The 21809-nt window shown below is 42.5% G+C and overlaps 1 protein-coding gene across 1 annotated transcript; it reads right to left on the minus strand.

The window, feature by feature from the left end:
- Positions 1-19992: 19992 nt before the first annotated feature.
- LOC124983426 (clusterin-associated protein 1-like) lies at positions 19993-21516 on the minus strand. The gene is given in 2 exon segments (XM_047550688.1): positions 19993-21284; positions 21287-21516. Coding segments are annotated over 2 exon segments (1269 nt in total). The 5' UTR covers positions 21446-21516; the 3' UTR covers positions 19993-20174.
- Positions 21517-21809: the final 293 nt, after the last annotated feature.

Consider the following 21809-nt stretch of genomic DNA (forward strand, 5'->3'; position numbering starts at 1 on the left):
TATGTGGCTGCATCATCTGGGCTTCTTGATTGGCGGATGTTCTGGAAAGGCCTAGAGGTGGTGATCTGGTTAGAAGGAGGAGGAGGATCAGGAGGGGCAGAAGATGTTTTCATATCTTCACAAAAGATTACAAATATCAATACTCCATATCAAACAGGGGGCAAAGGTGAAGCTTTGCGCTGATAAACTCCAGTCTCCCTCTTCTAGCCATTAAGGACAGAGTTAGAAAGAGGATGAGCCCAACTCCCTGCTTCCACTACGCCCCTGCTTTCACAAAAGATAATTACTGGCTTTTAACTCTGATCAAAAAGTTCAAAATAATCCTAGAATTTCTGATTCCGTATGGGACCTGAGAACGGGTCACGGTTTTGGAGTATCAGGCATCTCATGAAAAATAACAACTTCATGTCACCCGACATTCCGGTGGGGAACATAAGTAGTCAGCCCATCCTCATTTTTCTTATTCTTATATCAAAATAGATGATTAAACCTGCAAGGCAGCCTGGTGCCGTGGCACATGTCTGTCTGCCCAGCAGCTTCGTGGGTTGGGACAGAAGGATCACAAATTCAAGGTCAGCCTGGGCAACTTTATGAGACCCTATCTCAAAATCCAAAACATTAAAAAGGCCTGGTGTGGCTGGGTGGTAGAGCACTTGCCTGACACGCTCAAGGGTTCAAACCCAGTGCCACCAACCTATAAAACGCCCCGCACCACAGTACTGCAAACTCTCATTGACGCAGAGGATGCCAAATGACTTGTGTCCCCGTAGGTTTCTAAATGTCTTGATGGAGTAATGGATGGAGTATTTCCTTAATGATGAGTATTTACAGGGGACCGTTCCCATTGTGGCCCTCTGTGTAAGATGAGGGATTCAGAAAACACGTCATCCCGGATCATCCATTATAATGAGAAGCAGATTAACCCAGGGCCTGCCACTAAACACTCTGCCAGAGGTACAGTTGACAAAGTCTTCATCAGTCAGTACTGATATAAATACCACTCTCTGCTGCGGATCACTTGCAGCAAGCCTCCCGGAGCTAAATCAGTCCTCTAATTGCAACATCAGTTGTGGGCCCTGCTCAGCGATGAGAGGGGCTAAGCGGCTATTTATACATACCACGTAGCCCTTCGTTATCGGTAGGCAGGGAATGAGAAGAGGGAGAAAGGTGACATGACTGGAAATTGTTCCAACCACTGCCCTCTGTCCCGTTAAGGCAAGAGAGAAAAATTCTGGGTACTTCTAAGTGAATAAAGTTAAAAAGAAAAAAATCAAATCCTGTTATAGTATCATCTACCCGGCTGTCAATTGTTGTTGCCCTGCTTTCTTTTTCATTGTGAGTCTGACAACTATTTGCGACTTCAGGAAACTGAGGGAAAAGGCAAGTTTTAGCTGGGTTCAGTGGTACATGCCTGTCATCCAGTGACGCGGGAGGCTGAGGCAGGAGGATCACAAGTTCAAAGCCAGCCTCAGCAACTTAGTGAGACCCTGTCTCAAAATTAAAATTAAAAAGAGTTGGGATGTGGCTCAGTGGTTAAGTGTCCCTTGGTTCAATCCCCAGTACCAAAAAGAAAGAAAGAAAGAAAAGAAAGTTCAAGTTTTATAGTCCAAAGTTAAGCAAATTGTCATGATACAATCTCCTTTTAATCCTTAATGGTAGAAGAAAGTCATAGATTAGAAAATTAATTCAATTATTTCAGACATTTGATCAATAAGATGTCTAGGCTTTAACCCATGAAAATCTGCTGGAACGCAACATGACTATCAATTACATATTCACAAATTGACACACTGGATGCCAGAAGATTCTAAATATGGTACAGGGAGAGCATCAACTATAAGGTACATTGGAGAAGAAAGAGCTAGAATAATAACTGTTTATTTTGTGCTTCTAAGAGTCAGGGACTGTACTAAGAAGTTTTCCTGGATTAATAAATTCTTCCAACAAACTCAGTAACATATATATTATTATCCCTGTGTCACTGATAAGAAAGTTACAGCTCAAAAAATCAAACAGCCCGAGTCACTTAACGTTTAGGTGGAAGGCTCAGTGTTCACATGCCCAACTGGCTCCAGAGCTGTACTCTGAACACCACTGCTCTACGCTTCCTCTCAAGCACACAGCTCAGCCCACTCCGGCTTCCTTCAGGCTGCCTGGTTTCGACTGACCTATTTATGCCCTCTTGAAGACTCTATTCCCTCTTTTAGATGTTCTCGGTACATTTCCAGCTGTTGTATTAGTCAGTTTTTTCACTGATGACAGAACAATTGTAGCGAGGGAAGAGTGTATCTGAGGGCTCACGGTTTCTCAGAAGTCTCAGTTCATGGAGGAAGAGTGTGGTGGAGCGAAGCAGCTCACATGACGATCAGAAAGCAGAGAGAGAGACTCCACTCTCTAGATACAAAGATATACCCCATAGCCACGCCCCCAATGACCCACCTCCTCCAGCCACACCTACCCACCTTCAGTTCCCAGTCAATCCCATCAGCAGATTAATTCACTGATTGGGTTAAAGGTTCTTATAATCCAATCGGTTCACCTCTAAGCCTTCTTGCCTTATTGCACACCAAAGCTTTTGGGGGATACCCCACACCCAAGCCATAACCTTCTCTGCACTCTGACTTTCTGCTTATTTTCCAGCTCTACCCTGTCTAAACAGAGATATTTATCCTAGGCTCCCTCACAGCCTAGCGACTGCCAGGTGTCAGTACCAGACTGGCGTTGCTCCAATCAGTTGATGGCTGGTAGGGAGGAAGCAGGAGAGAAGGAGAGCCCCACCTTGTTATCCGGTGCCCTTGGTGGGCAAGTGGGCAAGTAGAGACTGCAAACGCCGGGATTAACTTGATAATATAAACTTGGAATAGTGTGTAATCATCAAAATGGATACTGTTCCACTCTGTTAAGATAAAAATACGTTCCAGCAGATTTTCATGGGTTGAAGCCTAGACTTCTTATTGATCAAATATCTGCCCATGGTGACACATGACTATAATCCCAACTATTCCTGAGGCTGAGGCGGGAAGATCACAAGTTTGAGGCCAGCTTGGGCAAGTTAGTAAGACCCTGTCTCAAAATAAAAAATATAAAGGGCTAGGAATGTAACTCAGGGTAAAGTGCACCTAGGTTCAACCTCCAGCACTGCAAAACAAACAAACAAACATACATACATACATACATAAATGACAAACTCAAACATAAAATCAAACATCATTTTTGAGCATTTCAGATTTGGGATTTTCAGATCAGGAATGCTCAGGTAAAGTGCTCCTGGATTAAATCCCCAGTACCCAAAACAACAACAATAACAAAAAGCTGTTTAGGAGATGTGTTTTCTCTTTCTTGCTTCTGTCTTCTTCTGAGAACTTAATTTTATGGGAATTCTTAGTGACTTAGATGAGACCCTAGTGCTCGCATGTATTTGCAAGAAGTTCTATGATAACTGTTAGGTAGGACATTAGTGCTTCCACCCACACCCAAATCTTTACCTCAAGTCTTATGTCACTATACTATTTAGAAAGTTATTTTAAAAGATAGTGTGTTGGGCTATGATTAGCTTTTTAAAATATTCAGCTCAACTGTAAGTTTCGGATATGCCCCAGAGCAAATTAGTATCCAAGGACTATCCACTCAGTGTGTGGTAACATTCAATTAACATTAAAATAGCCAGTTTGATGACTCAAGTCTATAATCCCAGAGATTCAGGAGGCTGAGGCAGGAGGATTGCAAGTTCAAAGCCAGCCTTAGCAACTTAGTGAAACTCCCGTCTCTAAATATTTAAAAAAGGGCTAAGGATGTAGCTCAGTAGTTAAGTTCCCTGGGAACTTATTCAATACGTGGGACTTATTCAATAAATAAGTAAACTTGAGGACTAGGAGCTGTTTTAATTTTTCTTTTTTTTCTTTTCATATTATTTTTTGAACTTGTAATAATAACTTTAAAATTATATTTTAAACTATATAAACATTTTCTCTTGGAAAGAAATAAGAATTTATACATACCATTTAATCAAACCATATTATTTTTAAAAATCAATCCTAAAATAAATTTAAAGTTTAGCTATAAAAACATTCATTGACATATTGACAAGAAAAAATTTCAAATAAAAATGTCCAACAATACAAAAATGAATAAATGAGTTATGTTTGTAGCTATAAAATGAATATTCTGCTACTTTAACATTATTTTATAAAAAAGGTATGACAGAAATATGTATATAATATATTATTTGGGAAAAAGTTACAAAACAATAAATTACAGTGTGGCTCTATTTTATAGTTAAAATTGGATCAAATTTATTTATGCCTCGGAAAAAATCCAGGTGAATTTAACAAAAAGTGGATGGTATTACATGGGATTATAAATTTTTTTTTTTTTCCTGTACTGAGGATTTAACCCAGGGGCGCTTAACCACTAAGTCACTTTCTCAGCACTTTTTTATATTTTATTTAGAGATAGGGTCTCACTAAGTTGCTTGGGCCTCACAAAATTGCTGAGGCTGGCTTTGAACTTGTGATCCTCCTGTCTCAGCCTCCCTAGTCACCAGGATTACAGGTATATATCACCATGGCAGGCTGATTTTTACATTACATATGTAGTTTTTAGAAATGAAGGTTGAAGTTGGTGTGGTCGTGCACACCTATAATCCCAGCAATTTGAGAGGCTGAGGCAGGAGGTCTACGAGTTCCAGGCCTGTCTGGCAAATTTAGAGAGACAAGAGAAACTCTATCTCAAAATAAAAAGGCCTGGGGATGTAGCTCAGTGGTAGAGCATCCCTGGGTTTAATCCCCATTACCACAGAAGGAAGGAAGGAAGGAAGGAAAGAAGGAAGGAAGGAAGGAAGGAAGGAAATGTTTGGGTCTATTTGGGGTTTCTATTTTGTTTCATGTAAATGTTCATGACTGTGACCAGAATTTAGGATTTTTCTTCATTTTTTGCTATCTCAACTGACTCAATTTAGGGCACATGAAGAAAAGTTCAGACATTAAGGTTGTATAATCATAAAACCAAAAAGACAAGACTAACCAGTGTGCATCTTAACACAGAAGGCAGAGGCAATTTCTCAACTGCCATATTAGGATTTCCTAATCAGGGTTCATCACTGAGTGGGAGATTGTCCCCAGAGGTCAGTTCTACTCTAAAAGATACTCTGCAGAATCCTGTGCTCCCCATATCCACAGTAGCAAGATTTCAGTGAGAATCCTTATTTGCACACTCGCCAGGCTGCTGGAGTATAACCATGAGGAAACGGGTGAATCTTCTAATACAGTACATTATTTCACTGTGGCTGTAAATTGAAATCATATCTTTACGAAAACCATTGTCTTCCTCCAAAAGTTAAAAATAGGATTACCATCCTGGTACAGTGGTGCACATCTGTGATTCCAGCTACTCCAGAGGCTGAAGCAGGAGGATCACAGGTTCAAGGCCAGCCTGAACAACTCAGTGAGACCCTGTCTTTAAAGAAAAAAATAAAAGGGACTGGGGATGTAGTTCAGTGGTACACCATCCCAGGGTTCAGTCCCACTATGGGGGGGAATAAAAAACCTTAAATAAATGCTAGCTAACACTACATATCTTTCTTTGACTTGCTCCTTTCACTCAACATTGATGTGAGATTTATCCCTGTTGATATGTGCAGATCCAGTTAATTTATTTTCCTGCTCCATTAGTATTCCACTATACAAAAAGCACCATTATTTATCCCTTTCTCTGCTAATGGTCATTTAGTTTACTTTCAATTTTTGCAAACAATGAATACTCCTTTGAAATATATCATTTCTCTTGGGCATACACCTGGGAAGGTGATTATTAGATCTAGGGATCAATGAGGAATAATTGATACTGCAAGAGAAAACCTAACTGACAGGAAGTCTAGAGCAGCAGGTGGCTGCAAGTGGCTTGATGCCTAAGAGATCACAGCCCTGTGACCCTCTTGACCTTCCCCTCATTGTCTGGAAATGGATACAGCTGTTCAAACACCACTTCCTCAGACCACGTTCAGAGTCAGGCAGTGAAGCACCAGGAAGTAATCCAGCAGCAGACAGCCTGGTTCTCAATGGCCAATCTTGAGTGAGTCACAGAGTCACTGCTGGACACATGCAGGAGACAACAGGAAAGTTGGTATTTGGGTTTTCCAGCCTTTTGAGTGGGAGAAGGGAAGGGAGAGACGATTGGGGGTCGCTTTTGGTTGACCCACCGGCTTGTCTGCCCATCACCACATTTGTTACACATTGTGAAATTGTTTATTCAAAATGATTGAAAAAATGTACATGTCGCCAAGCCACATGTGAGTTGTCATTTCCCAAAGTTCTCTTGATAGCGTCAAGATTGATTCTCGGTCATTCTGAAAGGTTTGAGATTGTATCTCATTGTGGTTATAATTTGCATTTCTAAAATTATTAACAAAGTAAACATTTTCATATCTGATTGATCATTGGACAGTGCTGTTCTGCAATATCCTGATCATACTCTTTGTGCATTTTTCTTGAGTTTTTTTGTCTTTGTGTGTGTGTGTGTGTGACCAAGGATTAAACCCCAGGAGCACTCTGCCACTGAACTACATCCTCATCCTTTATTTTTTTTATTTTTTTATTTATTTGGTGGCAGTGCTGGGAATTGAACCCAGGACCTCTTGCATCTACATCCCCAGCACCTCATCCATTTTTTAAATTTAATTTTGAGACAGGGTGTCCCTAAATTTCCCAGACTGAATTCATACCTGCAATCCTCCTACCCAAGTAGCCGAGATTACAGACATACACCACCACACCCAGCTGCTCCTCCCCACCCCCACATTTGTTAAAGCAATTGGTTTTTGAAAAATATATCCTTGACTAGTACACTTTTATTTTTCCTCTTAGCAGGACTGGGGATTGAACCCAGGACTCACAAATGCAATCACTCTACTATTAGGCACATCCCCAGCTCAAGACAGGGTCTCATTAAGTCTCATTAAGACAGGGTCTCATTAAGGCCCAGCCTGGCCTCCAGTTTGTAATCCTCCTGCCTCAGCTGCCTGAGTCTCTAGGATTACAGGTATGGACCACCATGCCAGCTATATATTAGTACTCTGACAGTTTTATGTGTTGTAAATACCTTCTACCAGGAAGGTCTTTTAGATGTGTACATAAAGTCTTTGGCTTTATGATTTCCATTTATTATGTTCTGGTTGTAGGAAATTTTTTTCCTCAGAAGTTAGAGAGATAGCCTGTATTCTTCCTTCAGTTTTTAAAGCTTCTATTCTGACATTTAAGTCCTAAATCTATCTAAATTTACATGTGTATGAATAGATACCTATTTTTTCCACGAGTTATTTTTGCATCATTTATTGGATAATCCATGGTTCATTTGTAATATTTCTGTCAAATACTATGTTATTTTGTATGCTTGAATCTGCATGGATGTCAGCTATCAATTTTTAATTGGGTTATTCAAATCTTCGATATCTTTACAAACTTTTGTTCTACTTGACCTATTAGTTTCAGAGACAGATGTGTTAAAATCTCTTCCCCAATTACTTGATTTCTCTTGGGCAAAATTTTCTCCTGTCTGTTGGAGCTATTAGATGTATATAAGTTCAATATAGTAATATTTTCCTGGAGACTTAAACGTTTAAGGAATGACTTCTTTACTCTCAAGAATGACTATAATTTTTTTTAATAATGATAATAGTATTAATCCAGCTATTTTTGTGCTCAGTATTCTTCTATAATTTTTTTCCCAAGGTTTGATTTTCAATTTTTCTTTGTTATACTTTAGGAGTGTATGTTCTACTGTTTTGCTTGGGTTTTTGGTTTGGGTTTTGGTTGTTGTTTTTGTTTGTTTCTTTTTTTGGGGGGTGCTTCTATTTTGTTTGTTTTCAGTACTAGGGACAGAACCCAGGGGCATTTTATCCTGGAGCTATTCCCACAGGCCTGACTTTAGGACTCCAACAAATCAGGTCTGGCCACTTGCCCCCCCAAAAAAAGTACTGGCAAAAAGTAAAAAAGGAACTTTAATCGGTGTCTAGACCAGAAAGACCAGGAGGACCTGTCTTTGAAGGGGGATAACAATGACTTTTTAAGGGTTTATTTTATTTTATTTTATTTTTTTACTTTTGATGCTTTATAAAAAGGGAAATAATGGCAAGGGTAGTGGGTGGTGTAGCCGAAAACTGAACAGCTGCCAAAGCAGGTGATCTTCATCAGCAGGGTTTGGTCCATCATTACCTGGGGTTTGGACAGGGGAGACCTTGTCAGTGATAAGAAAGTTGCTGCTACCTGGGGGATAGTTTTGACTCATCCCAAGAGGCTTATGGATGAGAACTGATGTTCGTGGAATATAAGGCGACTCAGGAGAAAGGAGACAGAAGCCAAATGGAGGCAGAGATGCAGGTGAAAGTGAAAAGTCTAAGTCCTTTCTGCAGAGTTATTTTACCCATTGGATCACAGCATTCTGTCAGAGCTGAATGGAGTAAATGTCATTTCCCTGAGGACACAGGGAAGGGGGATGCCCAGTCAACGATTTTAAGCAGGTTTCTCTAAGGAGACAAGGTTGGAGAAGAGATCCACCAAGCAAGTGGGGTGGGTAGAAGATGTGAGATAGCAGCTCGCTCTTGCTGCCCCCAGCCCCCGCCCTGGTCCTCCTGAGGACAGCAGGACTCCAGGAGCTGTGCTGTCCCCAGGCAGGAACCAACCTGGGGTGACATTTCCCACTGCCTGGGAAATGTGGAGGCTGCTTAAACTTCAGGAAAGTTCTTTATCTTGGCAAAGGTTAAGTCTTTCCATTCTCACAGAAAGGTAAATACAGGCAGATGGGTCAAGAACCTGGAACTCTCCACAACTGCCCTTTGATTTTTCATGGGGACATCATTACATAGGCAGGGATGATTAAATTATTGGCCACTGGCGATCAGCCCAACTTTCAGTCCCTCTCTGCTCCCCCGAGGGCAGGGGTGGGGGCAGGGCTGAAAGTTCCAACTTTCTGATCCCTGGGTTGGTTCCCTCCCCAATAAGCCACCATCCTGAGGCTCTCCCAGAGCCCCAAGCCATCAGTCATCTCATCAGCATCCAAAATGACATGGCTTTCCAGATTCCAAGGTTTTTAGGAGCCGTGGGCCACGAAGTAGGGTAGGGTCAGAGACCAAATATTTGCATCTTACTACTTCAAACCTGCTTACATTTTAAAAGACCCAAACTACTTCACCACATGGGGAGAGGAAATGGGTGTAGGAGGTGGGGAGCACGGTCTTATACACAGTTGCAGTAGAGCACAGTGGTGCACGCCTGTAATCCCAGGGACTCCAGAGGCTGAGACGGGAGGATCTCAAGTTCAAAGCCAGCCATGGCAATTTAGCAAAGACCTAAGCAACTTGTCTCAAAATAAAAATAAAAAGGGTCGGGGACATGGCTCAGTGATAGAGCACCCCTGGGTTCAATTTCAGCAAAGAAGGAAGGAACAGGGGGAGGAAGGGGGAATAGAGTTCCCCGCATTGGTGTTTAAGTTCTCATTATTTATTTTTAAATATCTGTGCAGAAGAAAAGGAAAGAAAATACCCCAGAGACTTTTTAAATTCAAATAAATTTGTCTGGGGTCTTGGTTGTTTAGGCTGTAAAAGGCTGTTGTCACAGTGTGAAACAGTGAACACCAGAGCTATGGCACATCTGCAGGCACCCGGAAGGCTTCGGCAGATGACCCAGCTGAGAACCATCAGGTACTTGTGCTGAGGCTTCTCTTTTCTAAAGATAGAAAGCAGGGAGGCAGGGTCCTGCAGGGACATTTTGTCCCATACTAATGAGGTAAAGAGGACAGGAGCCCCGACTACAAATTCAGACAGATTAAACCAGATGAAAAGAGTAGATGGAACTTCAGGCGTGTCAGGACCAAGAAGGGAGAACGTCCTCTGTTGTCAGGGCATGAAGTTAGAGGGGCACCCTGGAGTGGCCTATTGCTTAGCCTTCAGTGTCCCATAGAAAAATATAGGTTGCTTCAAGCCCCTGAGCAGATCTGGCCTCCTGTAGGGAGCAACCAGATTCAGTAGACCCCCCCAACCCCTTTCCACAGTTCACTTTCTGAGTGTTCAGTTACCAGCAGTCAACCTTGGTCCAAAAATATTACATGGAAAATTCCAGAAATAAGCAATGTGTAAGCTTTAAATAACTTTTATTACAGTACATTGATATAATTGCTCTATTTTATTGTTGTTGTTAATCTCTTACCGTGCCTAGTTTATACATTTAACTTTGTTAAAAGTATCAAGGATAAGAAAAAAACGGTATGTCTGGGGTTTGGTACAATCTGCAGTTTCCGGCATCCCCTATGGGTCTGGGAACATATTCCCTATAGAGAAGGGGGCACTACTATGCATCCCACATTGTCTGTGCGAGTGCGCATACAAGTGTGTGTGTGTGTGTGTGTGTGTGTGTGTGTGTGTGTGTGATGCTGAGGGTGAAACCCAGGGTCTTGCACATGCTGAGCAAGTACTTGGTCACTGAGCTACAGCCCCAACCCCAGGACCCACCTGTCTTGTGGAGGACATTCAACTCTAAAACTCCAAACAGAGTTTTCTTCGCTCCCAACTGGGTCAGTTCAATATGGTGCCCATACCTTGCCTCCCAATGGGAAAGAGGGAAAGAAGGAGGGGAGGAAGGGAGGAGAGAAGAGGAAAAAAGGGCTGAGGGAGTAGCTAACGACAGAGCATTTGCCCAGTTCAATTTCCAGCACAGGAAAAAAAAAAAATAAGCGAGATTTCTGAACCTCAGCCTTCCAGCAGTCGGAGAGCCTGGTGGCTGGGTTTATCTTACCCTTGAGACAATCTTACCAGTGATGGGCAATTCCTTTTGCTACAGATAAGAACACCAAGGCACAGAGAACTTGAGTAATCTTCCCCAAACTGCCACTGTCCAGCAGCCCTTGTGCTCTAGAATCCAGATGCTTAAACACTATGCTGTATTCTCTCTTAATGAGATGATCAAAGTGCTTTGACATTTTCTACTCTACAGAAAGAGTACTACAGAAGAGTACTATTATTACTTTTATTCCTATTAAAATAATCAGTTAAGATTATTACTTATCTAAAAAATATTTTAAATAGTAATATAATAATTTATCAAAGCATATTCCCTAGATTTAGATAGTAACTCTAGTAACCAGTCTTCAAGATGACTACTAATGATCCTTGCCTTGTATTCACACCCTCATCTTGTCTTCTCCCACACTATGTCGGGGTTAACCTTACCAGGGATTGAACCCAGGGGTGCTATATCCCCACCTTACTTATTTATTCATTTATTTATTTATTCATTTATTTATTTATTCATTTATTACCTTAAGACAAGGTCTCACATGCAGAGGCTGAACCAATCCTCCTGTCTCAGCCTCCTGAGTTGTTGAGATTACAGCCATGAGCAGAAATGTCACTCCTGAAGCTAGATTGTAAAACACTGTGACTTTTGCCCTTCTCTCTCCTGGATCCCTCACTCTGGGAGAAAGGAGCCCCCATGTTGTGAGTAGTCTTCTGGAAAGGTCCATAGCAAAGAATCGAGGACACCTGGCCAGTGGCCTGTGAACGAGCCACCTTGAGAGTGGACCCATCCCTAGTCAAGTTTTCAGAGGATGGCACACTCCATGACAGTGACCTCAGAACAGCCTACCTCATCATTTCAAAATTATCATCTATCCTTGCCCCAAAATATACTAAAATCCAACAAAGGAATGGATGCCATTCTTGGTGATATGTCCCCAAGTGAGAGCATTCTTAAGAGGAGATTTGCAGCTCTGGGTGACTCGAGGTTCACCTGTGTGCAATGACTCAATGCATGTTCCAAGTGTGCATGGGTTGAGGGTGGTCTTTGACATATGATGGACGCTCAATAGTGAGGAAGTTGTAGAATAGACTAACAGGCTCTGGCAGGGCAGGGAGTTCAGTGGTAGGACCCTTGCCTAGTATGCCCAAAGCTCTGGGTTCCATTTCTAGCTCTACAAAAAATAAAGTTGCATACAATTTTAATGGACTAGTGAGGACCAATTAGCCCAGCCCAATGTTCACTAAAAAAAAAAACTAAAAAAACCAGAATCAACACACATTTAGCATCCTCGGGTTATATCTGTCTGCACATAGCCTGGTAGAAACAACTAAAATAAAATAGATGAGTTCAATATCCATGTAGTAAGTTCAAGAGTGAAGGGTTAGAATAGAAAAAACCTATCCCATGTACATACACAGCTTGGAAATTTAGAACTGGAACTATCTAATCCACTCCCTCACCCCCATCTCCAAACACATACACACACACATACACACACACACACACACACACACACACACACACACTCCTCTTACTCTCACTCTCTGCAGTGCATTGACATAAAGTTACTACTCCATTGTCTTCACTAACATAACTTAACTATTCCAAGAGATAGGACACTCTTGCCCAGACAAATAATTGAATTGTTCAGCACAGGAAATTCCCCCAAAGACCAACACTTCAACTTGTCAATAGGAAGCATCAACAGACAGTTTACACCCTGCTAACTTCAAATCCCTCTCCTCCAAATCCTCTCCTTGCTGTTTCCAGTGCTTCACTGGTGCACTGAAAGACCACCTTCAACCAAACTTCCATTAAAATAAGTTTTAATATAATAAAATCCAGCCAGGCGCATGCTTGTAATCCCAGCACCTTGGGAGGCTGAGGCAGGAGGATTGTGAGTTCAAAGCCAGACTCAGCATAAGCGAGGCCCTAAGTAACTTAACAAGAACCTGTCTCTAAAGAAAATATACAAAAGGGTTGGGGATGTGGTTCAGTAGTTAAGCACCCTTGGGTTCAATCCCTCATACCAAAAAAAAAGAAAAAATTCCTATAATTCCAGCAACTCAGGAGGTCGAAGCAGGAGGATCACAAGTTCTGGGCAATTTAGTGAGACCCTGACTCAAAACAAACAACAAAAAAAGAAAAAGAGAGAGGGGTGGGGAGGGGAGGAAGGAAGGGAGGGAGGGAGGATCAGAGGGAGGAAAGGAGGGAGGGAGGAGGCTGGGAATGTATTTCAGGGGTAGAACACTTGCCTAGCATGAGTAGGGTCCTGGGTTTGACCCCTAGTACCTCCAGGAAAGGAGTTGGGGGTGGGGGGGCATAGAATTCTTCTTCCCCAGTGTGGGTTACACAAACTATAATCCCTCTCCTCCAAATTAAGCCAAAAAAAAAAAAAAAAAAAAAAAAAAAAACCCTAAAAATATTCCTTCCTCTTGGGTACTGGGCAAGACCCCTCTGGAATCAATGTATGTCAGAGATGGCCAACTCCATGAGAAAAAGGTGGAGGAAGCTTCCAGTAATATTTCTAGGCTTTCTGATTTGCTTTGGAAGAGAGAAGGTGCTAGTTTCTATGACCACCTTGGGGAAGAGGAATTCTGGTTTCTATGAGTCACCTTGGGGGAGACAGGAGGGCAGGAGAAGGTCAGAGGGAGACCTGGGCTCAGATCCTGCTTCTGAGACCTTCAAAGGTCCTTCAGTTCAGAGTACTCAATATGTCACAATGCCACACTTGGGGGTATCCTTTTCGGACCCCAACAGCTTAATGGAAGGCCCCCTTGGCACAGACCCACCAGGTACGATGAGGAGACAGTGGGCCCCCTCTGCTTCTGTAAACTAAAATCTCATGCTTCTCCTATGCTCTTCAACCAAGTTCTCCTCCTAAAAATGTTCTTACAGTTGCACTTATACCCCTGACTTCCTTGTTTTGGACTGAGACAAAATCGACACTTACTGTGCACTTTTCATAGGGCACTTTACAAGTTTTTCCCTGTGTAATTGCTAAAACTACAAAAAATAATAATAAAGTGAATGTTTATATAGTGTTTAGCCTGTACCAGACACTGTTGCAAATGTTTTACATGATTTCGCTCACTCAAAGCTCATAGCGGCTGGGCATGGTGGCTCATACCTGTAGTTCCATCTGCTCGGGAAGCTGAGGCAAGAGGATCACTTGAGCTCATGAGTTCAAGACCTGAGCAACATAGCAGGACCCCGTTTCCAAACACAAAGAAAAAAAATGCTCACAGCAACTCTATGTGATAGAAGCTGTTATCGCCCCTACTTTATACATGAGGACACAGAAATAGAGAAAGAGGTGAAGTAGGTTATCCAAGGTCCAAGGTCACACAGAGGGTTAGAGGCAGGACCCCACAGGAAGACGCATCTAACCCCTCTGTCATTTTCTGCTTTGCCAGATAGGAAAACCAAAGTTTGAAGATAGGAAGTGGCTCACTCAAAGGCACAGGAAGTGGAAGAACTGGGACCAGAATTCATGTCTGTGTACTCCAAGTCCCTGTTTTCCCTCCAAACCGGCAGTTCCCAAAACACGGTCCCCAGAGCAGCAAAATCAGTACCAACTGAGAACTTGCTAGAAAGGCAATCTCTTGAGACCCAACAATGTCTGTTTCAACAAGCCATCAAGGTGATCCCGGTACAGTCCTGCTTTGCACCCTTCTCCCTTCTGCAGGGGTGGTGGAACCTGCAGTCACCTGCCAGGGTTGGACAGAGTGCTGCCTGGTGGCTAGGGGCTTCAGGAAGTGAAGGGAACCACTGCCCGCCACTTACTGCCTGGCTGAGAGAACTTGGTCATGACCCAGCGTGTTTCAAAGAGGTTACTGTTTTTCCTCTGAATTCATGAAGATTCACTGTAGCCTGTGGTCAACAGAGAGACTGGGCTCTGTCCTTGACCCTGTCGCTCACGTCACAGCTATAAAGAGCCTCAGTGCATTCCAGTTCAATATTTTGCCAGTTTTCCTGCCAGCTTTGTCTGTCCCTACCTGCAATTTCTCATTTTCTAGTTCCTTCCACTCTGGGAGGAAACGCTTCTGTGGCAACATGGTCAGCTGATGGGCTGCCCTCTTGCTTGGTACGTTGTGCAATAAAAATTACTTCATACCAACACCTCTCCCACCCCTTTTCTTTTCTCTAAGGGACCCTAAAACCCACTAATGCTTGGCAAAAATCTTTGAGAGGCTCAGCCTTCCCCTGAATCAAGCTATTGTTGAGAGGTTCTGTGACATATATATGAAACAGATTGGACAATAAATTGATTGACTCAAGATGAAGGACCACAGGGTTCTGTTTGTAGCTGCACAACATGAGTTCAGGGAGCCCTCATAAGAGAGGAACATGCTTATTTTGAAGTCAGGGATCAAAAGAACGCTACTTTGTAAAGACATTCTCATTCTTTAATGAAAATTAATTCAAGCTTACTGAGTTTCTGCCAGGCCCTACATCCCAACATAGCCTTAGCATGGAGTATCTTTAAAACTAAGAGTGGGACTCTCGTGGTGGGAGGACATGTGTCTGTTGATTAAAGTTGCAGAGGAGAGTTCATTCATCTCTCTGTCCTTGTCTCTCTCTCTCTCTCTTTTTTTTTTTTTTGATCTCCAGGGATTGAACTCAGGGGCACTCAACCACTGATTCACATCCCCAGTCCTATTTTTCTGTATTTTATTTGGAGACAGGGTCTCATTGAGTTGCTTAGCACCTCGCTTTTTACTGAGGCTGGCTTTGAACTCACCATCCTCCTGTCTCAGCCTCCAGAACCACTGGGATTACAGACATGTGCCACCATGCCTGGCTGTCCTTGCCTCTCGATAGGTTTCTGTGGATCTGTTGTTGGTTGGTTTTGTGCTTAATTTGGAATCTTGGCTTTATTGACTCACACTTCAACCAGTTAGTACTTGAAAGGATATCCAGTTAAGATCAGCAAGCCTGACTGGGCTGATCAAAAAACCCAGGTTGATTGTATGGAACCAGGCAGAACACTCCCCGGTTGGTGACCTCTCAAAACCCTGGTGTGTGGTCTTGAGGAGTAAATAAGATAACGCATGTGATTCTGACCTGCACAGAGGAAGCATTCCATACTACTGGCTAAATTAAAAATAACCACCAGCCAAAAAATACTATAAGCTAAATTAAAAATAATAACAGACCACCCCCCCCCCCAAAAAAATGCCATGAGCTCTCATCACTAAAGTCACACGCACTGGAGTCTAGTCCAGTCTAGTGGGTGCCAGCCCCTGTGCTCGTGAGACCCCTACCTGTCACAGAGGGGCTCTTGGACGGGGGGTGGGGGGAAGGTCTTGTTATAGTTGCACCCATCGCCAGTGAACCCCTGGCCCAGTGACTTTGACAAGTTCAGAGAGCCCCAAACTTCAAGTTTTCTCTTCTGAAGAAATCTACACCCTACAGGGGAGGTGTCGGGGGCAAGTGAATAAAACCATCTGAAAATTTCAAACTGCTCTCCCAGAATAAGAAGAAACTTCATAATTTGTTAGATAGGTAAAATACATACTTTTTGATTTCTGGGGTTTTTAAAAATACTTTCGAATTGTTAACCCTGATCTTAATTGAACTTCTACTGCTGTGGTATAACAGGACAAAGCTCTGAATCTGGAATCAGAAGACCTGAATTCAGGTCCTGGTTCTGTAATTCTGACATTGATTAGCTGTGCAAGCTTGACCTAGGTATTTAATCTCTCTAAACCTCAGTTTCCTTATCCGAGAATTGAGCTGGATTTTTTTACCCAAAACAGAAGATACTGGAAAGAGAAAGATTAAGTATATTATCAACTGTAAACATTATCCAAATGTGATTGTTGTTGAGAAATAAAAGGTGGCCCCTGGAGAATGGGTTCCCTTGGGGCTGGAGCTGTGGCTCTGTGGTAGAGTGCTTGCCAGGTGTGTGTGGGGCCCTGGGGGGTAATAAAATAAGAGATCCATTGACAACTAAAAAAAAAATTAAAAAAAGAATGGGCTCCCTCTGCTTCCTGCATCCCTGACCCTCCATATCACTATTAAAACTATATCCTGCCACCTTAGAGCTTCCCAGCAGTGCGAAGTTTGGTTTGGGTGTATTGGATAAATAGCAATTGCAATAAAAATCACCATTTATGGGACCCCTAACATGCACCCAAAACTGCTAAGCATTCATGTATATTATCCCAAATAGTTCTTACAACTCCACAAGGCAGAATTACTCTTCTCCGTTTGCAGATAGGCTCAGGGACATGATTATAACAAATACACACAGCTAATAACCTGAGATTTGGAACCTCAGTTCACACATTTAATCACTATTTTATCACTGTCCTTCATCATGCATGCCCTTTGGAAGAAGAATAGTGTCTGTTTGAGTTGATATCCCAAATCCCAGCCCTTAAATCTTCTTATTAAACTGCATGGAAAACATCTAGCAGGCAATTTAAAATTACGACCTATTTCCCCATCCTCTCTCCTCCAAAATAATTGTGGTTATAAAACATTTGGTGTAACTTAATCTCTCTTCTTCAACCTTGAGTTATAAAAAGTCTCAATTATAAGTGACATGCTGTTTCTAGAATGAAATCTATCTTGGTAAGTTCTAAAGTTAAAATTTTTTTTTTTTTTTTTTACATCAAGTATCTCTCTCTCTCTCTCTCTCTCTCTCTCTCTCTCACACACACACACACACACACACACACACACACACACACACACGGTCTTTAAAACTTTTTCTCCCCCCAAAAAGCAGCAGAGAAAAAATTTCCCAGGACCTGAGATCAAGACATTCCTGATACCAGACGCCTCCAACAAGCACGGCTGCTGTCAGTGGGACAGAGGGAGCTGCCAAGAAGCCAGGCCATTTCCACTCCACATTTGGTCTGAGGCCAGAGAGTTGTCTTAGTTTTTAGAAAAACCTCCCAGGGTGAGGTGGATCCTACAATAGCCATCTGTGACCATGGCAACCTGCAGGGAGAAGAAGGATTAAGATCTTCATGGCCAAGGTCCTACCTGCTGAACAACTCTTTTTCCAGTACTAAGGCAGAAACAGCTGAGATGAAACTTTGCTTGGGGAACTAGGGAGTCCTACATCAGTGGTCTAAATCATGCTTCTCAAATCTGAGAGGACAACCTCGTGGGGCTGTGGGCCTTGAACAACAAACTCAGCTCATAGGTTTGGCCACAGCGTGACTATATAATTCAAAGTGAATCCCAAGGAATGTCTCGATGAGTTTGGAAGGGTTTCATCCCAGGGGAGTGCAAACTTATGCACGCCCTTCTGGCCTGTGTCCATACAGAACACTGAGCGGGGACTACATTGAAGAAATAGGAAAGGAGAGGCTATTTAACATCTTTTGCTTTGCTCTGCCAGATTTTACCCTTAAGGCCTCTAAGAAGAATAACGATGTATTTCCTAGGCCTCTGGTCAGTGTAAAGGTTGCTTTGCTAAAAGCAATGACTCTGCATTTAGGTCTGCAGATGCCCAACGGGCACCTAAGTAGAGGATAAAGGGGTGGCCCCTCAGCCTTCATTTTGCATCTGTCTCCTTTATCATCCCCATGCTCAGCTCTGCACATGACCATGCCAATCATGAGAAGCGTCCATCTCAGAACTAGTAATACAAGGTTTACTAGCCCTACGTTTACCTAACCTCTCTTGTCCCCCTTGAAGACCGAGGCAAGATTTGCAAAATCCTGTTCAAGACCCCTGGAGTGGCACCTAAAGTCTCCCATTGTCCTACACCTTCCAGGAACAGCAGGAGCCATTATCTCATGAGAAGTGAATTGTCCTCTTCCAAGAGCACAGGTTGATAGCTAAATCCCCTGAATCCTGCAAAGCACCCTCAAGTGATAAGGATTTCTCTGGAGCTACCTTGCAGAGTCAGAGCCTAAATAATAATTCCTACATACCTCTGCCTTTGAAGTCTAAACCCCCACACTTATTAATGATCAACCACACCAGAGTTTGACCAAGTCTGCTTACTTATGCATACTTCTCACCCCCTGCCCCAAATCTCCCTTATTTAACTCTAAAGCGGTGGCCCTGATCCATATCGCTGTGTCCTTATGGAAAGGAGAAATTTAGACACTGAGACAAACATGCACACAAAAGGAAGTTGGCACACTGGGGCATGGCCTGGAAGGGGCTATTGGGACCCCAGCTACTCTCTCTCTCTCTCTCTCTCTTTCTCTCTCTCTCTCTCTCTCTCGCTTCCAAGTATGGAGCAGCTTCCTAGTAGGGAGCAGCAGCCTCCTCTGCCATGTACTCCCACCATTATACACTACCTCACCACAGGCCCAAAAGCAATGGTCCAATGACCATGACTTGAAAGCACTGAAACTATAAACCGAAATCAGCCTTTTCTCCTTATAAGTTGATTATCTCGGGAATTTTGTCACAGTGATGGAAAGCTGTCACACAGAATTGAAGAAAGAAGTAGACAGTTTTACAATCATAGCTAGAGACTTCAATACTCGGCTCCCAATAATGGATAAAACAACAAACCAAAGATAAGGAAACAGAATACCTAAACAACATAATAAACTACATCTAACAGACATATACAGAAAATTTGTCTTGAGTGCATATGATATGTTTTCCAATGTAGACCATATGTTAGGTCACTAATTCTCAGTAGATTTTTTCTTTTCTTATTTTTATTGGTACATTATAGTTATACATAATTTTATTTCTTTATTGTGCTGGGGATTGAACCCAGGGCCTTGTACATAATTTTAGGATTCATTGTTGCATATTTGCACATGAACACACTATAACAATTTGGCCAGTATCATTCTCCAGTATTTTCTCTTTCCTTCCCCTCCTCCCTTCCCCCGTCTCTTCCTTTATGCTGCTGATCTCCCTTGGATCCTCATGAGACCCTACACACACACACACCTTTCTTTTCCTTTTTCCTCTCTAGCTTCCACATATGAGAGAAAACATATGACTCTTGACCTTCTGAGTTTGACTTATTTTGCTTAACAAAATGGTCTCTACTTCTATTCACTTTCCTACAAATGACATAATTTTGTTTTTCTTTATGGCTGAATAAAAACTACTGTGTATATATACCATATTTTCTTTATCCATTCATCTGTTGATCAGCACCTATGCTGTTTCCATAGGCTATTGTGAATTGTGCTGCAATAAACATGGATATGCATCTATCAATAGTATAATGACTTTAATTCTTTTTTTTTGGGGGGGGGTTTTGCTTCAGTTCTTGTTTAGACTTTGTGGAATACAAATACAAGAGGATAAAGCAGAAAGAAGTAATGCTTCTTAACAATAAGCCAAGCTGGCATAGTGAACAAAATACACGTTACCTTTCTTGCCATCTAATTTCCCATTTACCTATGAATCTGAGGCTTTTTATCTGCCTGGGTTCCTTGGCAAGAGTCAGAAGTCATTGTCACTCTCATCCAGAGGCTCAGGTTTTCGAACCCTTCGGTTGGGCTTTGCAGGTGAGAGAGCAATGCTCTCATCTTCCAAATCATCGTCATCATCTTCATCATCTTCCATGTCAATTTCGCTGTCTTCCGAGTCTTCATCATCATCAGAGTCTCCACCTTGCATTGTGCCCACGACGCGTTTGCCTGGTCTTCCTTGCATGAGCACCTCCATGGCTGTCCGCGGCTTGGACAGTCGCCGCTCCTCCAACTCACTGTCGGACTCATCGTCCTCCTGGATGTCTATGTCCGAGTCATCATTACTTCCACTCTTGAGCAGTCGCTTTTCCTCTTCCTTTAGCTTATTCTGTACCAGACAGAGAGTATTTTCAGCTTCTTCAAACCTCTCCTGCTCCATCCTGTGATGATCCTCAAGCTGCTGTTCCAGGTAAGCCAAATTTCGAAATTTTTCTAGATAAACATCATAGTGCTTTTGCAATTCTTCCTCAATCTTCTCATACTCATCCATAAAGGCTGGCCTGACACTTTGCAGAATCTGTAGTCGCTTTCGATTTCTTTCCAGTTCTAATTTTCTCTTTTCAATTTTGGCTTCTAAATTAGCTTCATCGGAGGCCACATTATTGAGCAAGTCTTTAGTCTTCTGAACCTGTGCCAAAATCTCTTTTATTGCGATTCTCATTACTTTTTCAGTTTCATTTATTTCCAGAGGTCTGGCGATGGCTTCTGTTCTCAGTTCCCTTAATTCGACCTCCCTGCCCAGCAAGTCATATAGTGATGCTCCTTTGGAGGTGATTTCAGAAGCAAGTTGCCTGGCTGCTTTTAAATCTGCAATCTTGGAGCCGAGATCAAATTTGAATTTGCTGACATCTTCCTCTCCTACTTTAGAGCTCTCCATCCCTTTGGTTTTCATAGCATTATAAAGGACAGGTGTGACCTTCAGCAGTTCTTTCACTGCGTACCCATCTGCCTGGTAAAGCTTCTTAGTATTGAGTTTTATATGTGCCTTTGTGGCCATGAACTGGGCAATGGCCTTAATGAAGAAAACTCGGTCTTGTTCAGTGTCAACATCAGAAGGGATGTCAGTCTGAGGCTCGTATCTAGTCCATGTGAGGCACTGGGTTCGATCCTTTTCACAAGCCAGAGCAGCACTTCAGATACAAGCCCGAAGTTGGGTGTACGGAAATTTTCCATAGAAATGTGCCGTGGGTATCCCAGGGCTCTCATCATCTCTGTGAAATTGCGGAGGTCGCGGAAAGACATGGTGCACGGGTCCACAGGAACCGCGGTGGTCGCCGCCTCCCCTCAGCACTTGCGCGTCTCTCTGGCAACACGCCGAGACGGCGCGCGGACTGCAATGACTTTAATTCTTTAGGATAAGTACTAAGGAGTGGTATAGCTGGGTCATATGGTGGTTCCATTCCTATTCTTTCAAGGAACCTCCATGCTTATTTCCATATTGGTTGTACTAATTTGCAATCCCATCAACAGTGTGAAAGTGTTTCTTTTTCTTCATATCCTCTCCAGCATTTATTATTGTTTGTACTCTTGATGACTGCCATTCTGACTATAGTGAGATGAAATCTTAGTGTAGTTTTTTTTTTAATATTTATTTATTAGTTTTTGG

Source organism: Sciurus carolinensis, chromosome 4 (genome assembly GCF_902686445.1).
Source record: "Sciurus carolinensis chromosome 4, mSciCar1.2, whole genome shotgun sequence".
NCBI lineage: Eukaryota > Metazoa > Chordata > Mammalia > Rodentia > Sciuridae > Sciurus > Sciurus carolinensis.